The following is a 26,879-nucleotide window of genomic DNA, read 5'->3' on the forward strand; positions in this document are numbered from 1 at the left end:
AATTCTATTTCCCTTCCCTTCCCTTCCCACTAGAAGTCTATCCCTCCTTTTTCCACTCTCCCACACCAAGTCTTTGAAAGACATGATGGACGCTCCAGCAGGTTGTCGAATAGGGGACCCTCCAGCATCATCGTGGACTTGGATTCAAAGATCAGCTTCATCACCATCTGTACATGTCCACACTCCTACGGACAAAAAATCCTGTCCTTTATTCTGTATGTGATTTCATATCTTACCTCCAAGTTTTCTATTTCTGGATGCATCTTTTCAGCACCGTTGCACCTCTGTTTCTCCATCCAAACTCCTCTCAAACAAAGTCTGTTCCCATTTACCAAGTTGGGTGGGTTTTTTCAGTGCTGTTACTTAGGCAATCTTGAATTTCTATGGTATTACTTATATGGTTGCCTGGGTACAGGTGTTGTTGGAAGACTTTGCACCCCAAAACTCCCCTACCAGTGTCCAGTTCATACTGGCATCATATTATTTACCATATGCACTCAGTAAGACAAATCTTTTTATTTTAGCCTTGACTCTTCTACCTAGTTCCAACTAAGCACAAGCAGTTTACCTCGTGTGCAGCCTGCATACCACAGCACCAGGGTAACATGTGTTTCACACTCTGGTTTTGTACTCATGCAGCCTTGTTGTCCTTAAACTCTTTTAATCACTTTCCTCATTCCCAGTAGAATAATAAGGTAGTAGAACAAAGGCTTGATGCTCCATCAGGACCTCCTGCTTAGACCTTATCACTCTCTAGTAGTGTCTACAGAAAGCCATATGCCCTAAAGATGCTGACTTTACAGGCTATCTAGTTTGGAGGAGATCTTTAAGTATTGGTGTGTTTTTTTCTCCAGGGAATCTGGGAAATTGGTAGGCTGCCTCTACCAAATATGGTGGAACAGGTGACTTAATGCAGAGATGAGTTGTACTTCCCTCAGTTAAAAATATAGTTAGGATGTATAACCTCGTGCCAGTAGTATTTGCTGAATATTGTGTATTTCTTATTTGTGAAATCACTATGTGGGATGAGAGGTGCTTTTCACTACAGGTAGTTGGTTGTGGTGTGTTCTGCTTGTTACTTCTCCATTCCTTCAGCCAGGGCGTTTTGTTGGTAGATTAAAGCATTAAAGTAATTTATAACCTTCTAGGACTTAGGCCAAGGACACAGGCTCATTAACAGTAATCCCTACCCAGACGGATGGGGAGACTTTCGTGTACAAACAACTTTTTGTTCTTCAACCTGGTTGGGAACATGGCTCATTCTAGTGGCACATGGGCAAGTGCTTTGTTACAACTGAAGCATAATTAGCCCAAGTGCTAACTTTTCTGCCTTGTGTGGACTGGGTGGCATAAAATTAATTGGTGCAATCTCAGTCTAGAAGCTAAGGGCAGGACATGCAGAAAACAGGAATCCCATTTCAGTTTACATGAATTCTCTTTGGTCTCCATTGGAAGCAGTATGAGCTGAAAATATACTTGTAGAGAAAAGTAACTTTTCTATTAATAGATGTACAGTATTTGGGGTATTTTGTGAGTGGGATAAAAACTGTATATCTATGTGAAAGATGTCTTGAGTCACATATCCTCTGATCAGAAAGTTTGAATATTATGGCTTTAGCTGGAACAATTGATAGGAGTGCCAGAGATGATGAGTGAGGCTTGTAATGGTTGATTAGCCTTCAACAGTCTCTGAGAGATGCCAGAGCAAGCTAAAACCCGAGCCTGGCTTAAGGACACTTGATAGGGCTTTCCTGATCCTCACAAATGCATGTGTGTTTCCTTCCATATTAAAATATCTGGATTTCTCTACCATTAAAAAAAAAAAAACAAAAAAAAACAAAAAAAAACCTCCTACCTGATTGCAAACAAAACTCATTCTTATATTTTACTGCCTTAAAGAGGAACAGACTGGCAGGGTGTGTGAAACATCGTCTGGCTTGTCTCTTGCCATCAGCCCTGTCAGAGCATTCTAGTCAGGTACAACTGCAACGGCAGGGTAGGGAGGAAATTTTCACGTGGTGTGACTAAGCCATCTGCAGCAACGCTCTGATCTTTGTACCGGGAAGTGAGCAACATCTGCTCCTGGTAGAAGTGTTACTATCACAAGCTGACGTTAAATGGCCCTCCTAACAACAGGTATCTTTATTCCAAAACAAGACTACATCTCCTGTTGGATGAGACCCAAGCTAGCGGAAAAGGGAGTACACGTGCCAGAAGGCTGCAATGGACTTCATGGACCAAATTTACCTTTTCTTTATATCAGGATGATTTGATACAGTTCAGTGGCACTGCTTATATTTTTTTATACCCGTGCCAGAAAGAGGTGAATTTTTAGAATGTTTATTATGGGCAGAACTAATTTATCCAAGCACTGTCAAAGAAGGTCTCAAATATAGAAAGGGGTCCATGTTTTGTGTACCGTGCAGAGAAGTTGGATTCAGAGAGAGGGACTGAGCAGCGAATCCAGTTGTCAGGCTTGCATGTGGGCTTCTTCAACCATTTCTGAAGGGTTTCCATGGATTATTCTGAGAACTAGCCATAGTCAGAAGCATTAATTACAGCTGGTGTCCAGTAAAAGCGGTACTTGCAGAGCTACACTGCATTGTAAGTAGCTGGACACTATTTGGACAGATGGTTCTATCTTCTTAAGGAAGTTTGAAATCCCCTAAGCTGAAGGCTCCTTGGATGGAAATCAAGGATTACTTGTAACTCTCTACTTCCTTGCTTGCTTGGAATAGTGACACTACAGAAAATCGGATTATAATGGTTAAGTCATCCTTTATTAGATGTTTTCTTAGAATCTCAACTGTTTTCTTCCTCACTGGACTTCGTCTCTTTTTCACAAGTGCCTTTATTTCTTGTAGTATTCCTGCCCTTCCTCTTAGTCTCATAAATTGCATTACCTTCTGATCATGTCCCAGTAATTTTCCAGTTTGTTTACTTGTGGTGTGCGCTGCATGTAGCCTTACTATGAGAATATGATTATAGTTAAGTGACAGCACAGAAAGGAAGCAGGTATTTGACAGGCTGAGGTGCCTGGGCTTAGTGCTTTTCTTTAACCACCAATGAAAAAATTACATTGTCATGATGAACATAACAAAAATATATGTAGAATGGCATAAGAAGGCCAATATATTTGTATCAGACATGAACACAAAAGAAAAATTATGAAATTGGAAATTGTCCTAGGTAAATAATAGAATCATAGGCTGGTTGGGGTTGGAAAGGACCTTAAAGATCATCTAGTTCCAACCCACTGCCATGGTCAAGGACACCTTCCACTAGACCAGGTTGCTCCAAGCCCCCTCCAGCCTGGCCTGGAACACTTCCAGGGATGGGGCATCCACAGCTCCTCTGGGAAACCTGTTCCAGTGCCTGACCACCCCTATAATAAAGAATGTCTTCCTTAAATATAATCTAGATCTACCCTCTTTCAATTTAAAGCCATTCACCCTTGTCCTATTGCTACATACCCTTGTAAGAAGTCCCTCTCCAGCTTTCCTGTCAGCCCTTTTAGCTACTGAAGGCTGCTACAGCATCTCCCCGGAGCCTTCTCTTCTCCAGGCTGGACAACCCCAACTCTCTCAGCCTGCCTTCATAGGAGAAGTGCTCCAGCCCTTTGTGACCCTTCTCTGGACTCACTCCAACAGGAGTTGGGGGACCCAGAGCTGAATGCAGTTCTTCAGGTGGGGTCTATGAGAGCAAAGTAGAGGAGAAGAGTTGCTTCCCTCACCTGGTGGCCATTTTTCATTTGATACAGCCCAGGATACAGTTGGGTTTCTGGGCTGCAAACACACATTGCCCAGTCATGTTGAGCTTCTCATCCAACACCCCCAAGTCCTTCTCCTCAGGGTTGCTCACAATCCATTCTCCACCCAGCCAGTATTTTTGCTTGGGTTCAGGCCAAAGTTGTGCTAAGACCCCTCTAACAGTGGAGCAATATAGATGATTCAGTTCCAGTGCCCAGGGCATAATGGGACACACAGTTAAATTTCCAGGAATAGATATTTACACAGAAATCATTGGCTGTCTTGGGTGGTGGAGGTTCAGCACAAGGCTCTTACATTTGTTGACTGCCTGCTCCTCACATCCCAGAAACTTCTAGCATGGTTCATGCTAGAAGAGCGACTTAGTCTTCTACTGTACTCATTTCCCAGATGTTCAGCTCTCTACGCTCGAGTGCCATCTCACTACAGTGTTTACAAAATATTTTTTATTTGATTAGCTTTAAATATTTGATGTGTTTGCCTGGATTTGTTCACCTTCTGTTGTGTGTGGCATGAAAGGATTTTTACCTCCCTTACACTTTTAATCAAAGTGAACCTCAGTACCCACGTTACCTGTGAACCTCTTCACAATGACATTCTCTCCTTTATGCCTCAGGAAGAGGTCAGGATCTTAAATACGGGTGTATGGAATTGCAGGACATCCACCCTATGCTGCCACAAATGCTGCAGTCATTCCTTTGGAAGAGCTTTTTGGAGGGGCCCAAGTTCAGAGCAGTGTATCTCAAAACTTTCCCAGATGCACTCTGGGGAGTTGTAGGGCCCAGATGCATCCATGGGGTTGTCCTTAAAACAAAATTTTGGTTTGCATGCTGTGTTATACAGGTTATGTGCTGGTTGCCTCAGCTGTATCTGTGTGACAGCCAATGCGCCTGGCTATCCTCTTTGGAAACAGCATTTTAGCAGGAGAAATACCCTCAAGGTCTGGCTGAGATGAGGTTGCCTGAATGTCTCTAGTCATGGGGATCCCTCAGTGACTTTTCGGCACAGCTCTTTTTTCACTAAAAATGACACTGTGAGTTACTGTGTGGTCTAACGTACAGAGACACTGCCCTGCAGACCCCAAGATTTCTGTGGGGCTCAATCCATTCCAGCCATCAGAGAATATGATTGTTTGTGTAAACAAGGCCTGCCCTGCAGAGCTGGTTGTGTTGTGCTGGGTCAGCGGTTTTGCAGCTGGCTGAGGATGCCATCCTGCTGTATTTCATCTGCGACGGTCACCTTTTTCTCACATCCTTCCATCCTGTGAAGCTTCACAACTGAGAGTGACTCTGCAGACAGGACTGCATCTCACTCATCTGCAGGCCGCACCATGTCTTCTTTCCTTCTGTGTGATCTAATGAGCCAGGCATACCTGGTCGGCCAGGTGTAGGTAGCTCTGTCTGGCCTGTCTCCTCTGCTAAGGCTCCCCCTGAAAGGGAGTCATATCTAAGAGCACACTGCAGCTGCTGCCTACATGCCATCCTCTCACTTCCCCGAAACACAACTCCTCACCATCTGCATGACTATACATATGAAACTTATATTTTCAGAGGGGAGGAACCTCAGAGTTCTACACCTGCGATATATAACATATTTAATGTAATTATAAGTGGGAATGCATTAGAGATCACACTGTCTAGCTGCTGTGCCAATCTCCATAGACTCCTAAAAATCAAATTGATTTTTGTTAGGTACTTTCAAATGGAAAAGTAATTTTTGGTCATTTCTTTAAAAGTCTTTCAAAGTCTTTCTTGGTCATTTCTTTAAACGTCTCTAAGAAGTAGGCATCTGTGTTTGACACAACCTTTACTCCTTGCTGGTTAGCCTTGGGGACTTGGCAAACAACCCTGAAGTTCCTTGGTGCCCAAGCAAATCCAGCAGTGAAACTTCAAAGATCTGTAATTAAGGCAAGGGGTTTGGAAAAGCAGATTGAGAACTTATGCCTGGATAACTCCTTATTTATTAACATTTTCAAGTACATACAGTGATTCTCTAAGTAATCAGTAGTGAATTCTGCATGGCAGGAGTTGAGGTAGGGGAGCTGCACAGGACTCTGGTTGTAGCCAAGTGCTCCTGCCATCCTTTGGGCAACTGACTCCCCTTGTACCTATGCCCACATTGGGGCATAGCTGTGGAGGAAGGATGAGGAGGAAAATAGCTCCTGAAAATGCATGGTAAGAAGCATGTTAAATGGTCTGTGTAGAAAAAGCTCCAAATGTTACCATCCTCCTTCCCTGCACTTCAATTCTTCCCGTTTTAAATGTCAAGCATACGATCAAATGCTGATAGCGATACCTGTTTAAGTACCACACAGGGGCACAAGAAATGTCTGTGATGAATGTAAGAAAGCTCCATATTCTGTCCGTGACTTGTCCACCCACTTATAAGATGGTACTAGAGACCACAGAAAGCTTTTCCATGTCTGTCAAGTCCCCAGCGCTCCTGTCTACAGTGCCTGTCTCTGAAAGAGCTCCTTTGCTCCAGGTACGCTGACACATAACCCAAGTATTCTTGCTAAAGAACAGTGGGCTTTGTCAGCAGCCAATTTTCAAGGAAATTGGCTGTCTAAAACCACATCCTAAGTAGCTGGCTATACATATTAGCCTTAGCTGACCTATATTGAAATTTACTGTCTGACATCTCTTTGTTTCTGTAGTCTTTATCTTTAAATAATCAGCTGCTTTGTTTACTAGATGTTGGTTATGGGTACTGTATTTCCACTACATTAGCTCTACTCAGGGGAAAGTAATAGCTCTAGATTGAAGCATAAGCCATTTGTTTTCCTATAATGAGGAACACTCTGCTGCATGCTTTCTAACTGATTAGATGAATTATGCTTTATTTGCCTTGAGAAGAACCATTCTTAAAAGCAACTTTCTGAAAAAGGAAATGAGGCAGAGGGTGCATAAGGGGGAAAAAAAAAAAAGGCTCTATCCCAATTAAAGCTTCATGAGCTGCATTTTCACACATTTCTTGACTGAACAATCCTGATGCTTATTGCTGGAAATGTACCAGGCTAAAAATTAATTGCAGGGTAATTACTTTATGTCAAGAAGCTGCCCAGTTATTTCTCAAATTTGCTACAGTGGCAGTTCTAAAAGTAGTTATGTACCTTCCTTCCTTCAAGACTGTTTTGGAGGATTTTATCAGTGGCAAACACAACTGGGATAAGCCTTTTCATCAGAATAGAACTGCAGAGATCAGGTGTTTTTTAAGGAGTTATTTTCGTCACTTTGGTACCTTCAGCATTTGAAATTTGTGGTGGTCACTTATATGCATTTATGATACTGCCACTGAAATCACAGAGGGATGGATATACGTGGCAGGGTGTTACGTTGTGTGTATATATAGGCTGTTCCCTAGCATTTATACACCAATTCTCTGTTCAGAAGAGGGATTTCAAACACCTCATTTTTAAAGTTATTCCACACACCCAATTGACACCTTGTTCTTCAAAGGAATTGTTGCCACAATGTTTTACCCCTTGGCCTATGTCTTGCTTAGAATATATTGTATTTCCTTTACAGAAGCAATTAGTGCTTATATTCTCCTGAATTATGCTAAGCAATCCCTTCTGTTTCTTTATCTGAAGAGGCAGAAGCTTTTTGCTTTTTTTTTTTAATTGAAATCTCTCAACCTTAATTTTTTCAGTAGTTCCTCATACATGAGATTCATTTTCTGGGAATTCTCTGATTTTTCTCCATTTTAAATGTTCTCATATAGTAATGATTTGAAATGTGCATACTATAATGTAAATTACCATCTTCTTCTAATCCTCCTAGAGAAGCCAATATCCCAGTACCCATTAAACATACCTGGCCCCACTGTGCACCAGAGAAGACTGTTTTTTAATTGGTCTTAGAAAAATAAAAATAAAAAGCTGGCAACATCTGCTTAAAGTAGTGTAATTTGGATGCCTCCATTGATCATTGGTTTTGTACCATAGGAGGAAAAAAAGTTACTGTTCTAGGCCACGCTTAAAAAGTTGATGCTTTCTGGGTCAGTCACCAAAGCGTTTGACCCTGCCATGACAGAGGAGAGCCGTGAATGCTGCCGCTGAAGAGGCAGTTTGTTGCAGAAAGGAGGCACAGCAAGTTACAGGTTCCATTGATAACGGGATGAAGAGCCGTAGCCCACCTTCACCACAGCTTGCGTTGCTGGGACATATTTATTCAGCACTTTGGAAGATGAATTTAAAAGTTCCTTTTTAAAGTAGACCATGGCTTAAGCACTCTACTTTTCATTATTTTGTATTTGCTTCAGTGAAAACATCTCCTGAGGAAGATGCGAAGCCTTTGGCATTTTACATTGTTCAGTGGTTCCTTTATTTTTCAGCTGTGCTGTTCCATAGATGTGCAATTTGCCCTGTCTTTGAGATTTTTTTTCATCTTTGTGGTATGGAAAAATTTCTGATTGAAGGATTGATGAGCAGAAATTTCTCTGAACTATTACACATTTTAAGTCAAGAGCAGAGAACACAGACAGTTACAGATGTCCTTTGGGAAGGGAGGTCAAAGCTTAAGTGGGCAGGAATAGGGAAAGAGGTGCTCATCAAACACACTCAAATATAATGTTGGAAGAAATTCTAGATGTCCTGGCTTTGTAATAATTGCTTGACAATGTCAGTTGAAGTCACTAAGATTGGATTATTATAAATGGAATTGCCTGGTTTTAAAATAAGAAAAATTCAGCAAATTTCAGAGTGAAATTCTCCCCTCTGTCGGGGGGCAGCACAGCCTATGCAGAACTTGCATCCTATTTTGAGATTTAAAATGAGAGCAAAAGGTATTATGTTCATGTATGTTCTTTTGGTCGAGGCAAGCAGCGTTGCCGCTTGAGTGCATTAGGATGCTCAAAAAGACACCGAAACCAGGATACATTATTGCTGATTTCCATCAGTTTCATTAACATTGGACAATTTGAAATCAAATAGCCTTCCTTTTCACCATAATTCTGTGGCAATTCATATATCACTTCTGGAGTATTGCTGACTTGGCCAGTGTTTTCATGCGGTTCCAACAGTACAGCATGGCAGCCCACTGCTGTCCATTCAGTACGTTTTGTGTTGGCGGGCAGCTTCTAAAAAGGAAAGGCAGAACTATCCTTAGGCCTCATGCAATTATTAGGAATTTATTATATATGTCCTAGGTGAGTTAATCAGAATTTAGAGATTCAGTTATTGTTTCCCTGCAGACTGAGCATCACCTTTATGTTATGCACTCCCTGGACTGTAAGAAACAGTGTGAAATAAGGTGCATTTGTTTTGTCTTTAAATCTTCCTGCACTTCCCTATAAAGCACTGACAAGTCTGAAATCTTGAGATTCCACAAAAGAGACAGCAGACTTTGATTAAACAGCTGCTCCTGTTATCTGATTTAATGGTGATGATGAACTGAATGTTCTTCTGATCCAGAAGCTTTCCAAAGCAGTATGCTGATTTGTGAGCTTGCGTTTAGAAATTGCCTTCATCCTTCAGAGAAATGTAGTGAATCATTGGAGGGGGTGAAAAACTACAGCTGTTGAGTGGCATGTGGTAGTAGGCAATACCTAGCAGTTGGCACAGAAACTGAAGGGGATATTATCTGCAGTGGGAACATCAGAAGGAGATGCCATGTTGGCAGAATATAACTGTTCAGATTCGAGCAAGGCTGGCACTGCAGAAATACTACTCTCCTTTTTATATGCCACGACTGAAATGGAGAAAGGGCTGATTCATTCTTTCTCTGCCTTTGCATTATTTATGCCAAAGTAAAACAAGTATAAAATAAGTCTCATTGGGTGGAGTTTTACATTCTCTTTGCAGTAGAACAAAAAAAAAATTCCTAAAACATTTCCATTTTGTGTTTTGTCAGGGTTCGCTCAATGTGCAATCTCTCATGAGATGATACGTATTTGGACAGCCAATCTAGCATCCTTTTGTTAGAAGACAAGCTTTTTACAGACATTAATGCTGCTGGTACCCGGTTCTGAACATAAGTTGTTGAGAATGGAGTTCCTACAGCCCAGCTGGCTCTCACCAATGTCTTTGCCCATGATTAGCTTTCTCCGTCTAGAGATCTGTTCTCTGGCCTGGACTACAGCACTGAAACACACATGTAATTGGGTGCAACTCTCATGAGAGAGACTAAATGACATTATCATGTCCTAACTTCTGTTAACTTGCTCAAGTTTCAGGTGTATGATGGATGTGCAGCGGTGTGTTAAAGAAAAACACATGTTGTCAAGTGCATAGTGGGGAAGGGTAATGATTTTCTTGGCTCTTCTTTATGCCTAAGAACATGGAGGTTTATCCAGATTGATTGTCAGAGAAGCAGCCAAAAAGCCAAATAAGAAAATACTGCTATTGGTATCAATGTAATGTTTCATATGTCTTTTTCTTTTAGTACGTTTATGTCACACAATTTCCACTCATACATAAACACTGGGCAAATCAGAGACAACAAAATCTCTAGGAAAACAAGAGGCCATGATAGTAAAGAGATTTACAAACACAGTGTACACCGAAAAAACACAGAGCTACTGAGAAGCCAGCTGGCCCACCCTCCTGCCCCAAGGCAAGTTCAGCTGTTCCCTGCCTTTCCTGGCAATCCTTATCGAGATGATTCTTAAACGCGTCCAAAGGCAGTGGCCCACAGCATCCACCAGCAATCTGTCCCAGTACTTGGACATTCCTGTCAGTAGGCTACTTACCTTTGAATCATAGGATCATAGAATGGTTTAAGTTGGAAAGGACCTTAAAGATCAGCTAGTTCCAACCCCACTCCATGGGCAGGGACACCTTCCACTAGACCAGGTTGCTCCAAGTCCCATCCAACCTGGCCTTGAACACTTCCAGGGATGGGGCATCCACAACTTCTCTGGGCAACCTGTTACAGTGCCTTGCTACCCTCACAGTAAAGAATTTCTTCCTCATATGTAATCTAAACCTACCTTCTTTCAGTTTAAAACCATTACCCTTGCCCTGTCACTACATGTCCTACTAAAAAGTCTGTCCCTTCTTTCTTATAAGCCCCCTTTAGGAGTGTGGCTATCCTTTGAAATCTAGATTTTACCTCTTCACATCCCACAGCCTCTCTATTGTATTCTTTCCATCCTTTTTGTCACTCTGCCCCCAAAAGGGAGGAGCTTTCTGGACTTACCTGTTACTATTATTTCAATTGACATTGCTCAAATAAACTAATGCTGGCCAGCAATGCAAAACCCTTGGAACAGACGCTTCTAAAACTTAAGGCGATTTTTTCAAATCGTACCCCAGCAAACTCGCCTAAGTGTTTTGAAATTCAGGCTTCATCTTCTTTGCCTGTGAGATTTACCAAATAAAAGGTCTCCAGGTGGAACCTGCAGCAGCTGCCTGCTTTCACGGTGCAAGCAGAACTGCACCCAGACCTGCTGTACTGTTAGCAGTGACTCTGAGCTACTCACAGAGTAAAAATGGGAATGGAGGTAACTGCTGTTTTCACATAGGCACCTTTCAGGTGATGGCAGTATTGATTCCCTTGTCCTTTCAGAAGCTTTGTGCACAGTTGTCTTGCTGTCAGGGTACCTCATATTTGCATCTTAGGCAAAGCAGGGTGCCAAATGCTGGGTTTGAACAAGTCACCAGACAGAACAGTATATGGAAATGTAGGGATCTTTTTAGTGGATAGATGTACAGTCTTGCATTCTGCAGAAGGCTGGGCAGAAAATGTGTATTGGAAAGAGATGAGGATCATTATCACAGGAAAAGAAGTCTGGGAGACAGGTTGACAGGCCAACTAGCTGCACACTTGTCATCATGCAAAATTGCTGGTGGCAGTCAAGAGCTTTAGCAGCGTGGGTTATTGAGATTCCCCATCTTTCCATCCCAAAGGCAGTTCCCCACAGGATTCATCTGACATGAAGAGTGACAGCAGGCAAGGAGCAGCAAAGGAAGAGGAGGAGCCAGAATGTGCCCTGTTCCCTCCTTTCCTCAAGTCCTTTGTAGAATTACCAAGACAACCGCTTGCATCTAATGCTTCACAGGCTTTCCCACCCCATACTCTGCCCTTCTCCTCTTTAGCTGCCTCTGGTCCTACAGGCAGCCTTTGAGGTCAAATAGCAAGTGGTTGCAGGAGATGCGGGGGTACAGGAATTTCAGTGACTGTCCCAGGAAATTTGTGGTGCAACGAAGATTCATTCATCTCTTCAGCGCAGTGTGTTACCTCCTACATTTTTGTTCAGTTTCCCCTGTGAGGTTTTCCCATTGGAGGGAACAAGTGAATCAACTATTTAATCATCTCACCTGTGTCCTCCCTCCGACAGAACCTAGCGTTCTTTTTTGTGCCAATTTTATTGATTGATATAATCAGACTGGCTACTAATCAAAGTGATCTCAGCAGCCTGATTCTGTATCTGATCTCTCTCTCTGTTTGTGCTTCAAGGTCTTTGACAGGGTCCGAGAAGATTGCCCTAATTTCCATGAGAAGATTAAGCCTATTAATGCTGAACTCACTCAGCCCAAGCTGGCCATCAGTGCTGAAGATGAGGAGGAGCTTCTGACCCGGGTCAATATTGTCTTCCACTGTGCAGCAACAGTTCGCTTTGATGAACCCCTGAAGTATGTCCTGCTTTCTGTATTTGCTAAGCGTGATTCAGAACGCACGATAACCCGTAACACCCCGTTCAGTGAATCTCTCGTAGAACTGCGGTAACAAGTCCCCACTTGGGTTCCCATGCTACATGCGGTTCTGCGCTGAATGTGCAATGTAAATGCTCTGAAAATGTCATGTGCATATGCATGTCAAAAGTGAAGTATCTTGGCAGATTTCCACGGGAACAGAAGGAAGTACTGCAAGCTTGGGTTGTAGTGTAGTAAGGGAGTTAAGTATGACCTAAAACTGGAATAGGAAGAAGTGTGTTTTAGGTCAAGAGGGAGATGTTTTGGCAGGACTAGCTGGAGACAGCTTGAAGTGAAACTATGTTGTGTCTGTCTCTAAAGCTAGTGTTAATGGCCTTTCTTTGTCACTGAGTAACTGAAGAGGGAAATGAGATGTTGTTTAAGAAAATAGCTAGGAAAATAGCTTTAAAATACCCATCGCTTTGTGTAATTAACCATTTGCAATAAATGCTTAGTGTCTGAAGGAGCTCCCTTGGGAGCGCCCATCTAGGCAGACTTTCTATTAAGAAAGAACAGGAGAATTAAGCCACTAAACCAAGATTAGATGTGTAGGTCTTCTGTGCAAACCAAAAAGGTCACCAAAACGAGGGGGTGATTTGGATTGCCAGGTCTTCACAGTTTTTTGAAAAACACCAAAGCTGTGAGAGTAGAAAACAGAGTTATTAATATCAGTCTCCATTTACTCATACATAGGCTAAATAGATACCCACTGTGTCCACCATAAATAATTTTTTTACAACAATTACAGTCACCAGAAAGGAAGCAGTTCTCAATTTAATCTTGAGCAATGTGTAGAACTTGGCTCAAGATAAAAGTAGTAAAGCACTGCGCTGTATTAATAGCCATAAGTGTTGTTAAATCAATACACAAATGAAGATGCTATGAAAATAGTCAGTGGCATGTAACATCAAAAGGAAACTATGTTTTTAATAAGGAGAATTAACTAGAAAGAAGTTAAAAAGTTAAAATGGTCAGCTGCTTGCAGGCAGTGTAGAAACTATTTAAAAGCTGATAGCATGTGATCTGTCAGCATCTCTCTAACAGAACAAGGAAAATCCAGTATGATTAAACCGCAAAATACAAGAAGTTGTTAAAATAAAATTATTCCTGTCTAAATAATAAAATATATCATATGGGTAAAAGATCTAGCAAGTTAAATTTGAAAGCACAATATGGCCGCTCAAATAAGAAATTTGAGCAGCAACTTGCTAATGGCACAAAAAAATAAAAATATTTTTAAAACATGGCAGAAGTCCAAAGCCTACTGCAGAACATGTAGATCCGATAGAAAAGGGAGGTGCAAAAGCAGTGCTGTGAAGATACTAGAAAAACAGCAACAGGGAAACTAAATGAATTATTGGCATCAACATGCAGTACATTTAGGGAATTCTCCAGATGGAACTCTTGAGGGCAGAAATCTGAGAAACTCTGTTATATTGAAATATTAGTAGATGTAGTTTTAATCTAAATAGAAAAAATAAAGACTAACAAATCACCGAATTAGATGATATTCCCGTAGAAGGCTAAAGGAACTCTGAAGTGTCAGGAGAAATATGTTCTGGGCCTGTATTCTAAGTGCAATTCTGCTCATCCCCTCTCAGAAGGTATAAAATCAAACAGAAATATACACGGAAGAGTAACTTTCAGATGGAAGGGTAGCTAAAGTAGAAGTATTCATCCTGCTAGGAGGGCAGAAGGAAATAGAAATCTATAGAAAATGCCATTCTATAGTAGCAGGAGGCTAAAAATAATAAGTACCTCTGGCTTTAGATATTGTGATCCAAGCATTAATCATATTCTTAGCTTCTGTTTTCATTCATCTGGACTATTTACAATTTCTCTTCAACATTAGCGTCATTTCTTTCGTGTACACTGTATTGATAGCATTATTCATAATCTTGTATGTGTTGTTGAAAGCTTCTACTCCTGGGCTGAACAGATTGCATATTCCTTAGCCTTTCCCTTCTGTGCAGGAAAGTGTCTTTCTTCCAGTACAAAGCGTGCAACAAAGTGGAACGTCTGTTCACTGAGATCCGTTGCAGATAGCCTCTACGACAACTTCTAGCTGTGCTGGGTGCATCAAGATCAACCTTGCTAACCAGGACTCTTTGTCTCTTACTCTTATCAGTTCTCTCCTCCATTCCTTAGGAATTTAAGCTGTTGACACAGCTTTAGACACCTAATTCTGTCTTATTTCAGTATGAAACTGTTTTTCTGGGCCCAAGGACCCTTTGCTGCTTACTGAAACCGCATGTTTATCTGCTGTAGCCGTGGTCCCTTAAGGAGAAGGCTGAATGGGTACTGTAGGAACCATGCCTCAGTGGTCATGTGTGTTGGAAATATTTATTCCAGGAAGGGGTGGCAAATATGACAGATATTGAGACGTTAGTGAAATGTTGCCTCTGATCCTTTGACTTGAGTATCAAAAAATATTTGAGAGACATTCAGTGGCCAGAACAGTGAATCCAACAGCATTGCTCTGAAGGCTGGTTTAGCCCTTGCATTCCATTGAAGCTTTCTGCTCTGCAGTGATCCCTTCCTTCCTTCCCTTTTCATTATTTGGGGTTTGGATAATGCTCAACTTTTGTATATTCTTTCCAGTGAAATGCATTTTCTTTCTTTCCCCTGCCCTCTTCAGGCATGCAGTGCAACTGAATGCCATGGGCACGCAGCGGCTCCTGGAGCTGGCCCGGCAGATGCAGAACCTGGAGGCCTTCATCCACATCTCCACCGCCTATGCAAACTGTGTGCGCAAATGCATAGATGAGGTCATCTACCCACCCCCAGCTGAACCGAAGAAGCTCTTTGATTTAGTAGAGTAAGTAGGAACCGTGGTGCCTCTTCTGATATTGGTTCTGTTCCATTCTGCAGAAGACCTCTTAGTTGTCCATGTAACGTATCCAGTGGGATTTCTGTGCGTAGTTGCTGTTACTGCTGTATGATCTTGCCCACACACACCCATGCCAGCAAGAAATGCTGTCCATGAGAGTGAGACCAAGGGAAGAGAGAGCTTTCATTCAGAGTGGGTTTGAGGGGTACTGTCCACGGAGTGTCATCCAGTAAGTCTGTCCTTTCTGGATTTTGTCTTGAAACAAGCTTTACTGGGTCTTTATGAAAACAGAAGAAATAGACTCTGCTCTGGAGCCTTTGTATCCAGAGAGCTGCTGCAGTCAACTGCTGCTTTGTAAACATTTGGTTGAGCTTTTTTCCAAATGCAAAGGTATTGGGCAATAGCATAAACCACATTTAATAACCCTGTGATTTCAGCTACCTCTAAATTTTTTCACACACCATTTTTAAAAGGACTGTGATTTCATGAAAGTCCAGCACTAAGTTATGCGCTAGTGTATTTACTATGAGGAGTGAATGCTGTGTCGCTGCTTTCTGTAAGACTCGGCTCTGTTGCTTGCTACCTTAGTAAGAAATGAAATTTTTCATATATCTTATATTTGTTTCTTTATCTCTTCAGCTTCCCAACATTGTTTCCCCTTATTTGAACAGTCCTGTGATATTAAACAGAAATGAGTCAAAATCAGGCTGGTTTAGAGACTTCAGTGGGAGGAATCCAGGACTCTGAAGGAACAACAAAAAAGCTTGGTTTAACAGAATTTACTTAAGACTAATTAGAAAAAATAACAAAATCTGCTGATAAAGGCCCCGGGAAACCTTCTCCTTAGATGAATTTTCCCACAGCTGTAACTGTGTTTTCATTTATTTTCTAGTGGTATTTCTCTTGTGTGATATAAGCAACTGACCTGTGAACTAGTAACCCAAAGATCTGATTAAAATCTCTTCTTCTCCTTGATATAGGGTAATAAGAGATGAGATTAATTAATGTCCCTTTGGAGAATCACTGGGTTTGTATTTCAAAAAAATATTTGTTTAAAGGAATAATTTCACTGAGTGCTACTCCAGAAAGTTTAGTATAAATTTGAATTTCTCCAGTAGCCCATATTCTTGGATATGTTTACTTCCAGCTAGTAGTGATCTATCATTTATCATTTGTTCAGCAAGTGGAGCATGATAAAAACATAAGAAATGCCATAGTGCATTAGAGCAGTGGACTGTCTGGCCCAGTATTTTGCCCTCAGCAGTGGCACTGGGAGATGCTGTTCTGAGTAAGTACACCAGGCTGGATACTTTTTGCAATCCGTTTCCCTTGTAGCCTCCCAGAAACCAGAACTGTTGTATTGAGGGGTGTTAGGTCCTATTCTTTTCTGATCTCTTTTTTAATCCACTACTTTGTTCAATTCTTTTTGAACTTTCTAGTCCTGTGCCCCTGCGACTGCCTGTGGCAGCAGGTTCCAGAAGGTTACTAACTGCCGTGTAAAGACAAGCTTTCTTTTCCCTGTTTCAAACTGTCGTGCTAGCAATTTCATAGCATGTTCCATAGTTCTAGCATTGCAGTATCTGCAGGATTTGCCCTATTCTCTGCCTCTCCGGTTCTGTAAGTTTGTATTGCATTCACCCTGGACCTTCTCTTCTGGAGACTGAAGAGTGTCAGCCTTTTTAATATCTTCTCATATGCCAACATATCTGTCTGCTTGATTTTAGTTGCCCTTCCTCCCTGCCTTTTTTTAACTCCATTTATTCCCTGAGGTGCAGGGGCCAGACAGAACTGCATGCAGTACGCAAGGTGTGGTCACTCAAAGTTTTATTTAAACAGCTTCAAATGACACCATTGGTCTTGTTCTCAGTATCTGATTATGTCCAACATTTCATTGACTTTTTTTTGTCTGCTGCTGCTCATTGACTTGGAGATTTCATAGAGCTGTCAGCCGTGCTTCCAAGAGCTCTTGCTGAGCTGCAACTGCCAGTTCTGAGTTTAGCAACCTCTAAAACCACTTTAGACTGCTTTTCCCTAAATGCATTACCACATCTTTATTTACAGTGACTCTGACCTGCCACCTTTTTGCCCACTGATTCAGTTTTACAATGTCCTTTGGAGTTCATCACTATCAATATTACATTTCACTGCCCCAAAAAGCTTACCATTGCTTGCAACTTTGACAACAATTAGGGTTGATGACTCCAATAAAAATAGACTCCAGGGAAGAACTGAATGCCAATCAGAAATGTGCAGTAGTGCCTGGCTACCCCAAAGGTTGCTACTCCAGCTGCTTTTGTATAAGACACTAGAAATTTATTTATCATAGCTTGCATGTGCAGCAGAGAGAATGTTTGAAAGAAAGGTTGAGTGACAGAGGATGGGCTTTCAGATGTGTTTATCTTGGTGGTATATTTGGTTGGTTTTTCTTACCCACATTAGAGATGGGTTTTCTTGCTTTTTTTTTTTTGACCAGTTATTTCAATTTATTTTGCTGCTTGTTCTATGTCCCATACTCCAAAAATTCACCACCTCCCAGTACTGTCAATAACATAGAAATCACAGCATACCCTCACCTAGGATGGTCTGTGTTTCTTTACTGTGGTTGCAGGTAGCATTATATTTGCTCACAGCAAAGGCAACCACTGCTTTCCCAGGCATTGAAATCAGGTGGGCCTTGTTGAAAATCACTTGTCTCCAGGATCACTGATTTGGAAGGTGATCTGCAAATCAAAGGCAATATATGAAACAGCTGTGTGGGGTTGCAGAGCATATGAAGGAGCAAGATTGGGAAGGTCCTTGGGATGGGATGACGTGATACAGGCAGAATGGGATAGTGAGAGGTAATGAAAGGCAGGGGATTACTTGGAGGAAGAGAAAAAGAAGACAAAGCAATTGGGAGAAGATGGGAGATGCACCTTTTATTATTCACCATGTAAGCTGAAGAAGTAATATGTGGGTATCTGGGTACAGAAGGTTTCAGAGAAAGGAGATTAACAGATACCAGAATTTTACCTTCAAAAAGGGGAGGAGGAAAAAAGCAGACACGGAAATACAAACTCTCTTCAAAAAGGGGGAAGAAATACAGGTCATGTTTTATGTCAGCCAGCTGTGAAAGATTCATTTCACAAACATCCCTTGTTTTAAAGCGCTCTTCTGCAAGTGCATTAAGAGGCTTGGTCACACAACTGGATGCAGTAACAGATGTGTTTAATGATGCTTTTGGCCATGCACTTGAAATATGCTTATGATTCTTTATCCAGTTGAAATCCCAAGCAGGACTCCCAGCTGTTTCTTTTCCTGTTCTTATTGCCCTATTATATTTCTGCTTTCCAGTATTTTGATATTTAACCTGCAAGTAAAGCCTTAGGCTTAATCTGCGTAAACCAAAAGTCACACTTCTAAGTGCTGGCGGGCCAATAGAGGAAACATATAATCTGCCACATCAAGCAAGGTTTGCCTTAATCTAAAGCTGAGGGAAATCAGCTTTGAAGGGTGTGCTGAGGTAAGGAGCACAGCACACAGTGAAGTGTGGGCTGAAGCAGAACTGGTTTTGTTATTGCAGAAAATGTAGATCAATCACCACTTACAAGAGACTGTTTTATTAATACAAAGTGATTAACAAAGGAAATTATGTTTTCCTATGGCAGAGTAATTTGGTGCATATATGTGGTGAAAGAAGAGGTTACTAATTGTGTCTCTTGTTTCTATGGGGCAGTTGCAGCAGTGAGCAAAAGCAGTAGCTTTGTGATTTGGCATTTTAAAATCTTCAAAGTAGGTCACAGAGGAGCAGGAGCGGTCTGCCTCGCTGAACTGTCAGCTCTGCTGCTGTGATTGTAACGCTGGTGGATCCGATCACCACGTAGGATGGTACCCTTAAGATATGCAGGAGTATGGTCCTCTTGATGATCACTTAAAGTGATGCAGAGGCCTGTCTGGGAGGATGAGGGCAAGGAGAAATTGCTTCCTCTTGTACTTCTACCCCTGTCTTTGCTTTGTGAGAATGCTAACCTGTAAGCCCCTATTATTCCAATAAAAGTTAACACACAAAGAAAGAGAAGGGAAAAAATACTTGCATGCAGCTTAATCTGAGTTCCCAGATGAACCTAGTCTTCCTCCAGGCTCTGCAGAAACAGACATCTTCTTTTGGTAGGCTGGTAATTAATTACACGACAGATTCAAACAATGGCAATTTAGCTGAGACCCTGAGGAAGCTGGGTTCAATGGCTGCCTAAATGGACTTTGTAAATTAAGTCAATATTGTGTATTGTAGAATTATGCTTGTAGCCTCTGCATACTTCTACTTCATATTTTATGCTTAAATAATTTTTCTGCCTTATTTCTAAAGCATGGGACTAGGGTTGCAAAGGAAAGTATTTGTGCCTCTATAAGGCGCTTATATATATATATATATATGTAAAAATCTATATACTAAAAACTGTCAGATGCCTTTTAACTCATTCTAAAACTGACTGACTGATTTTAACCCTCCTCTGCAAACTGTTTTGCAGTTTCAGTGAATCAATATTTTCTCATACAACAGTTTTCCTGAAATGCTTCCATCTGTATCTAAGGAGAGTCACCTGAAAAGCAGTGTGCCACCTGAGCCATCAGGTGTTTGCACATTTAAGTCAATATGATAAATTAATTCTTCAGGTGTGACAGTCTCCACCTTATTCCTCTCCCTTTGACCTCCACCTGTTTCTGAAATTCAAGATACGGAGGGGTGAAGCAAGGATCCGCAGGAAGCAGTATCCTTATGATGCCCCTGGGAAGAGTGCACCCATGCAGTCTGGGCTATAAATCCATTGACTTAATTACAAATTGGATTATAGGAGTTAATCTTTGGTTCTGCGGTGTAACACCAGACTGCTGAAAGCCTGTTGGGGATTGGCAGCAGCGTGCAAGTGCTCTGGCAGTACAGCCAGTTCCTGTCCTTTAGACCCAAGTGCTGGCAGGACCGGCGAAGTCTTGGTGGTGTGCCAGGGAAGAGCCTTTGAGCCCTTGCTGCAGCACCACGGTGGTAAGGGCCACCTTTTAGAAGGTATATGCAAAACTACTTCTGATGGATTAGATACTTGAATAACATAAAAAAAAAAAAAACAAACCACACACACACACCTCAGTGAGGTCTTTTTGGTTTGTTTGGGCATTTTTTTAAGCAGCAGCACTGAGTTTCTTAATTTCTTATGTGGACAAGCCTGTGGAAAACCAGTTGGAAGGAACTTTTAACACTGTAAATAGTCCTACTAGAGTAATATCTCTGTAGTACATTGTTCTAGCATTTGAGAACTTTGTAATCCTACTCGACTCAGTAACTCAAGGTTACCAAGAATCTCCTGAAACCTATTTGGGAGTATATAGGGACTGTGTTGGCTAAGGATGAGTGCTATGTAGTGAGAGTGCTGGGCTGAAAAGCTGCATCAATCTGTAGACCATGGCTATATTACAGATTGTAGTGAAAAATAAAGCACATGAGATTGTGTAGACCTGAAGTTGATCTGGACATCATAGCGTGAAGCTCACCAGGTCATCCATGTTTTGCACTTTGAAGACAGAAGTAATGTTTCTCCCAAAGAGATGTTTTAAATCCAAACCAGTTGCTCCCTGCTTTGTCTTAAACGGCTTTGACTTGCTTATTCTTTGTTTCAGGTGAGGATTCCTGTCTCACTGGTCTCTTTTTGCCTCAGCCTTTTCTCTCTCTGCACGGCGGATAATGACATTTTCCTTGTTTCCTGTAGGTGGTTGGATGAATCCATCATTCAAGACATCACACCCAAGCTGCTTGGGGACTGGCCCAACACATACACCTACACCAAAGCCTTGTCAGAATACCTGATTCAGCAAGAGAAAGGAAACTTGAACATTGCTATCATCAGGCCATCCATCGTGGGAGCTAGCTGGCATGAGCCTTTCCCAGTAAGCATGAATACATAGCACATCCCTACTGAGAGCCCTTTGATACAGCTGGAGCTGCGGTACTGTCGGGCATCTCTCCCTGCTTGTAGCAGAGTCCGCTTGAGAAACAGGTACTCCAGTCCATAGGCGAGTGTGCGGAGGAGGTGGACCAGTGCTGGAGTAGAACAGGAAGCCTCTATCAGCATTTTCAGGAAAGACTCTTGGCTCCAAGTGCAAAGAACACATTTAAGCAATAGTAACAAGAGCTGGGATAATAACGGTGCAAAATGCTGGACTTGGAACTGACAGTCTTACACGCAGAGGATCGTGCCCAGATAGACACACGGGGGACTTTCTGTGCTAGCTGGGGAAACACAACATCTGAGGGTCAGCTGTAGTCCTGCTGCATTCTGGTTTGAGTCTTTGTGTGGTTTAGGCATTCTATTAATGAGGTCCTGATGAGCACCCTAGACTTCACATGGTCCATGAAAGCATTTGATAATGTCATGTGCAGTTACCTAGTATCTCTGTCTTATGTTGGCAGTCATTGGATTCACTGGATTGACGCTTGTATGGGCCTGTTGCAGATACAAATGTCAGCCACACAGTAATTAAATGCAGCTGTACTTTTGGACTGAAATAATTCACTAAGCTAAATATACTGGTAGGAATAGTGTGCCCTAACATTGCAGCCAAATTGGAAAGGCAACATCAAGTCACCCTTGGCTTTCAAGCTCAAAGTGTGCCAAACAGGCTGAGATATAGCCAAGGCTCTGGGCCAAGCTCCCCATCTTTGAAAGACAGAGTGAACTCTGTCAGGTGTCATAACCTGCTTCAGGTCAGACAGCTCATCACTGCTCTTAACTCCAGCTCCCACAAGTGGCAGTTTCCCTGATGTGAGGTAGGATGGGATTCAAAAGTGGCGTGGTTTTGGGGGTTGTTGTTTTTCCTTGCCTTAGAACTTGGCTGGAGTAACCAAATCAGTCTCAGTGACATCTGTGTGTTGTATGTCGGAGGGTATGTAACACGCTGCCTGTTTTCAGCAAGTGTGACAGCACCAAGGCACTGCAGTGTTTAAAGCCAGAGTTTATTCCTGTAGCCAAGTCATATAGGAAAGAAGTGGTTTCTAAAAACAAAATCAGATTCTGTTGTTGACGGGTAATTGCAGACAGAATGAGGTATCATACAATGTCTCCACTATTTAAAATCAATTAGGTACTTGGTACTGGTTAGCTTCCTGGCAGCTGTCCCAGATAGGCTGGCATCTGTCTTAACTGGTGTCTCATTGCTTCTTTGTCTACACCACAGCGTTATAACCCTTTCACCATTTCGAAGCCTGTGTAAGCAATATATCATCGAAAGAAATAGTAATCATTCTTCTTTCTTGCAGGGTTGGATTGACAGCTTCAACGGGACAAGTGGAATATTTGTTGCGGTATGTCTAGTTACTATTTAAGCTCCCCTTAAAGTGGAGTCAGTTACTAAAATAGCAACTCTGAAGTTACTCTACAGCCCCTCTTAGAAATTGTATGCAAAAAAGAATCATAGTGATTTTCTGAATCTGGTAGAAAGATACCACACGCTTACCATACATCCATGTGCCTGTAGGACCCAGAAGAGTGTCTGTTTATGCTGCACTCAAAAAAGGACACTGAGGGAGTATTCATGTTGCTGGTTCGCTAAATGTGAATTGCAGTTTCTAAAAACTCTAAAAAAACCTAAAGTTTTGGATAAATTTGGCCAAATTGTCAAAGAAAATGCAAAAGAGGCATTCTTGAAACTAGGATAACTCACTGATGTCAAAGCTTGAATCTTATAATAGAACTTAATTTTCTAGGCCAGATTACCATACTGTCAATAGGAGGCAGCTTCATTTATCCTTTCACATGTATTGTTTCTAAGTCCACTGCTATAGTTTGTGACCACTCCTCAATAACAAAGATTCTGGGTCTCATTTGCCATTGCTATATACAGGATTTCTGCATGTACAGAGTACACCTAAATAATGCGCGTAACCATCAATACAGACTCTGCCAGTTACATCAATAGTTCACCATATTCTTGCTTAACACTTGTGTAAATAACTATGGTGCAAAATGGTGACTAACAAACCCATAAGATAAATAATGAATAACTTGATAAAAGATTCCCTGTAATATGAAAACAATCATTACAGTTTAACAAATGAAATCAGTAAAGCTGCATACCTTTTTCTCTTGGCTTACATTTCTTTTCTGAACTCAAATTGCTGCCTTAGGTCCGTCTGTCAATGCTTACTGCTGTATAGCTATGGGCAGATATTTTTGTTCATGTAACATTCGTCCAACTCGATTACTTTGTAAAAACTACATTGTAATCGGTGTGATGCAGTGTATAAAAGGATTAGTAGTCTACAATCCTAGGAGAAGAGAATAAAACCCAAATATCATCTTGTTAGAAAAGCTCATTTATACATGAAGTAGAGCTTAAACAGTAACTATTACAGTTACTTCTGGAATCCACAGGACCAGTGAAAGTAGTGGGTATATCCCAGCTAATGCTTTTACCTGAAACCATAGTTAAATGTTTCGGAGAGATTCAAGAGCCCCCAAACACATCACTTGTGTTCACAACGTGTTATTAGCTTCTCTTCATGTCACAGTTTCTTTAAAATAATTATCAACCTCTTACTCATTGCTGACTGCTTATAAAGCTTGTACCGCCTCTCTGCTCTACTCCCTGCATCTTGTGCTGTTTTCTGTGTTCTTTCATGATGTCTTGTCATCATCACGATAAAGAAAGTTTTTGCAGTTCCTTAATTTTGCAGATCCACTCCTTAGATTTTCATGTGACAGGTTCTAATTTTTGTAGTGGTATCTCTGATTTTTGATATATTTTTTTTATTACTTTTGAGCACTAAAGATGTCCATCACAAAAATTTGTCTAGAATTGATTTGCAAGGAAGATGTTATACAAAAAAGTTTCATCGCATTGCTTTTCATTCCCCAGAAGTGAATTACCTCAGTAACAATTACAGCAGCTTGCTGTCTGTCATATGTGTATCATATGCCAGTATGTTATGAAACACAGGCCAAATTCATATGCTTTCAGCCATATAAAAACAAGCCAATTAAATCTTTAATTTTTTAAAAAGCATTTTTCCCCCCTCCTTTTTTCTTTTCTTTTAATCTGCCAACAAGTATATAACACTAATGGTTAAGTATTGGGAAATTTTGCCCCCTTTTCAGTCTTTTTTCAATGGTGTTCACTTCAGGAACTTACACTAGAGCTTGCATGTTTTATACAGTTATCCTTTGCCACTCATACCAGTAACTAATATTTTCTACTTTTCAAAGCAAAAAATTTCTAACCTTACCAAATGCAACAGCAAACCTAACGGCCGTTTCACGAAGACCAGGTTTCACATGCAGATGCCAGGTTGTGTCTTTATTTCCAGATTAACTCTGTGGAAAGGAAAGATTTTGAAATTCTAGGATCACTGTAGTGAATAACTACCCTTTTGAGTAAAAGCTTTGACTTGCACTGGAATAGTTTTGAAATAGAGGTAGTATTTTTGGTTCAGGTTTGAAGCTCTGAGGTTCTTCAATATAAGAAATAGAGACAAGGAAATTTGTGTCACCTGCACTGAGCTCTCCAGTGATGAAACACGACAATTTGATATGTAACTATATCAAGACTTAACCAAAAAAAAGACAAAAAGCAATGACAATAGGTGCAGGGTGTAGAGACTTTGTAGAGTCTGTGTCCAGTAGCTCTCTGTCCCTGCAGGCAGCAGTGCTGGCTGGCACGAGTCAGGAGCAGAGTCCCTGTGGTGTGGAGAAGTGAGGGGGGAATTGCCAGTGCTGACACAGCATTTGTCTTGAACTGTCTCTGGATGCTACTGAGCTTGATTGGACTGATGCTAGGTTTTTGGAAGTGAAAAGTATTTATTGTTAGGGAGCTCAAGAGATGCTCAGTCATCAGAGGGGGAAAAAAAAAAACCAACACATGGTTTGAATTAATGTATTGGTATATGGTGAATCAGTAATTCCTGTTTGGCAGTTTGAAAATTAGCCCTTGAAATCCAGGTTATAAATTAGTTTGATTACCTGGAAGTTGTGTGATTACAGCCAGCTCTCATGGCCAGCTGTTATTTCAAACTGTATTTATTAGTCAAGTAGCTTTATTTGCCTTAATTAAGGATGGAAAAAGTGAAAGGGAAGTGTTTTGGTGGTTTGGTTGGTTTTTTTTTAATAGTGTCCCCCCCAATACCGAAGTACTCACTTTCAACTTCTACCCAAAGATTATCCTATATGGAGAACAACCTCCAGATTCAGATTTGGTTCAGATGATCTTTGGGATCATCAGGGGAGAATCCAAACTCCAAACCTTGCAAAGACTTTTTTTTTTTTTTTTTTCCTCAGCTACCACTACAATATTTGACTGATCATTTCATTCCATAAATAGATATATTTCCTTTAAATATTCATGTCGTATGGGAGTTCGGGTTGTTCTTGATTATATAATTATTTTACCTACAGTTGCTCCAGCTGCTGTAGGGAGAAACTTTGTTGATTTAAGAACAAAATTAAATTAATTACATTTTCACTGGACTGTAATTGACGCATTTTGTCTCGCTGCTCCATATGATATGTAAAGACCTTCCTCCCTGCAAGGCAGTGAAGCTGTAGGGCAGAACCGTGGTGTAATTCATGTTCCGGACAGTGGCTGACATCAAAGTGCCTCATCTGGGAGTCTGTCCAGAAATGTCAGACTCAGACTGGGAAATGATTTTGGAGGCTTTAGCTACAATAGCTTCTATTTCACTCAAGAGAAAAAAGTCGGCAATCATAAATAGAAATATTTACCCGGTAATTAAGTACCAAACCATTTCCAATGTAAAAAAGTAACTTAAAACACTTAAACCTGAAGTCTTTACTAAAATACACAATATATTAAATCTCTAATTCATTCATGTGTACACAAACATCGCATGCTTCTCTGAATACAGGCAAGTTTGCAGCACATCCATCAGATTTAATAGTTTTGAAGACCTCAAAAATGTCTTTCGTGTACCTGTGAACACGTGATAGTTTATCACGCAGTGGTGTCTAGTGGGCATGTGTACACAGCAGTGGAAAACTCATGGCTGAGCTTGATTACCACCTTTGATTCTACTTTCTTTTTTTTCTCTTTAAAAAACCACCAGTCAGAACAACAACAGAAAAATCATAGTGTTGTTGCAAGTTAAGGTTTAAATGTCTAAGCATAACTGTGGTTGGGCTTAGGACAGCAGAAGTTAAGTGCATGCCATAGGTTTGAGGAGGATGGAGTTGTGTGGGGAAGCTTACACGGCTGCCTGTATCTCAGTCTATGATCCTTCTGCCAGCTGCAAAAAAGGATGAGATGTGACTGCTCAGGAGTCTTAGCTCATGAAAATTAAATCAGTCGTAAGTGGTATTGCCTTACTTGCAAGCTATGAAGTGTAACAAAACCGTCTGATTATAAGAAGGGGAAAAGAGGGGGAGAGAGACAGAACAACAAACCCCAGATAAACACCTCCCAAACAGGGGGATGCAGTGTCCCTTAAAATCCCCCAGTGATGGTGTAGACAGTGGTGTGTACTTTACAAGTTGATATCAAGTCTGAAATGCTTTTTCCATCACATCTTTCTTCTCCCCAGACTTCAGGCAAGGGTTTTTCCACAACTAGGCATTTCCTGCCCAGTTGCTGTAGTAAAACTTTGTCTTTAACTGATGGAGAGCTATTTTAT

At 41.2% G+C, this 26,879-nt stretch overlaps 1 protein-coding gene across 3 annotated transcripts in view; it reads left to right on the plus strand.

Moving 5' to 3' along the window:
* The window catches only part of FAR2 (fatty acyl-CoA reductase 2), a 145,318-nt gene that overhangs the window by 99,171 nt on the left and 19,268 nt on the right, over positions 1-26,879 (plus strand). For all 3 annotated transcript variants that reach the window (XM_056341354.1, XM_056341351.1, XM_056341352.1), the window contains exons 3-6: positions 12,167-12,342; positions 15,041-15,220; positions 20,971-21,148; positions 22,518-22,562. In XM_056341354.1, coding sequence (XP_056197329.1) covers positions 12,167-12,342; positions 15,041-15,220; positions 20,971-21,148; positions 22,518-22,562 — 579 coding nt within the window. The remainder of the gene's footprint in view (positions 1-12,166; positions 12,343-15,040; positions 15,221-20,970; positions 21,149-22,517; positions 22,563-26,879) is intronic.

The sequence above is a fragment of the Falco biarmicus genome, chromosome 5 (genome assembly GCF_023638135.1).
Source record: "Falco biarmicus isolate bFalBia1 chromosome 5, bFalBia1.pri, whole genome shotgun sequence".
NCBI lineage: Eukaryota > Metazoa > Chordata > Aves > Falconiformes > Falconidae > Falco > Falco biarmicus.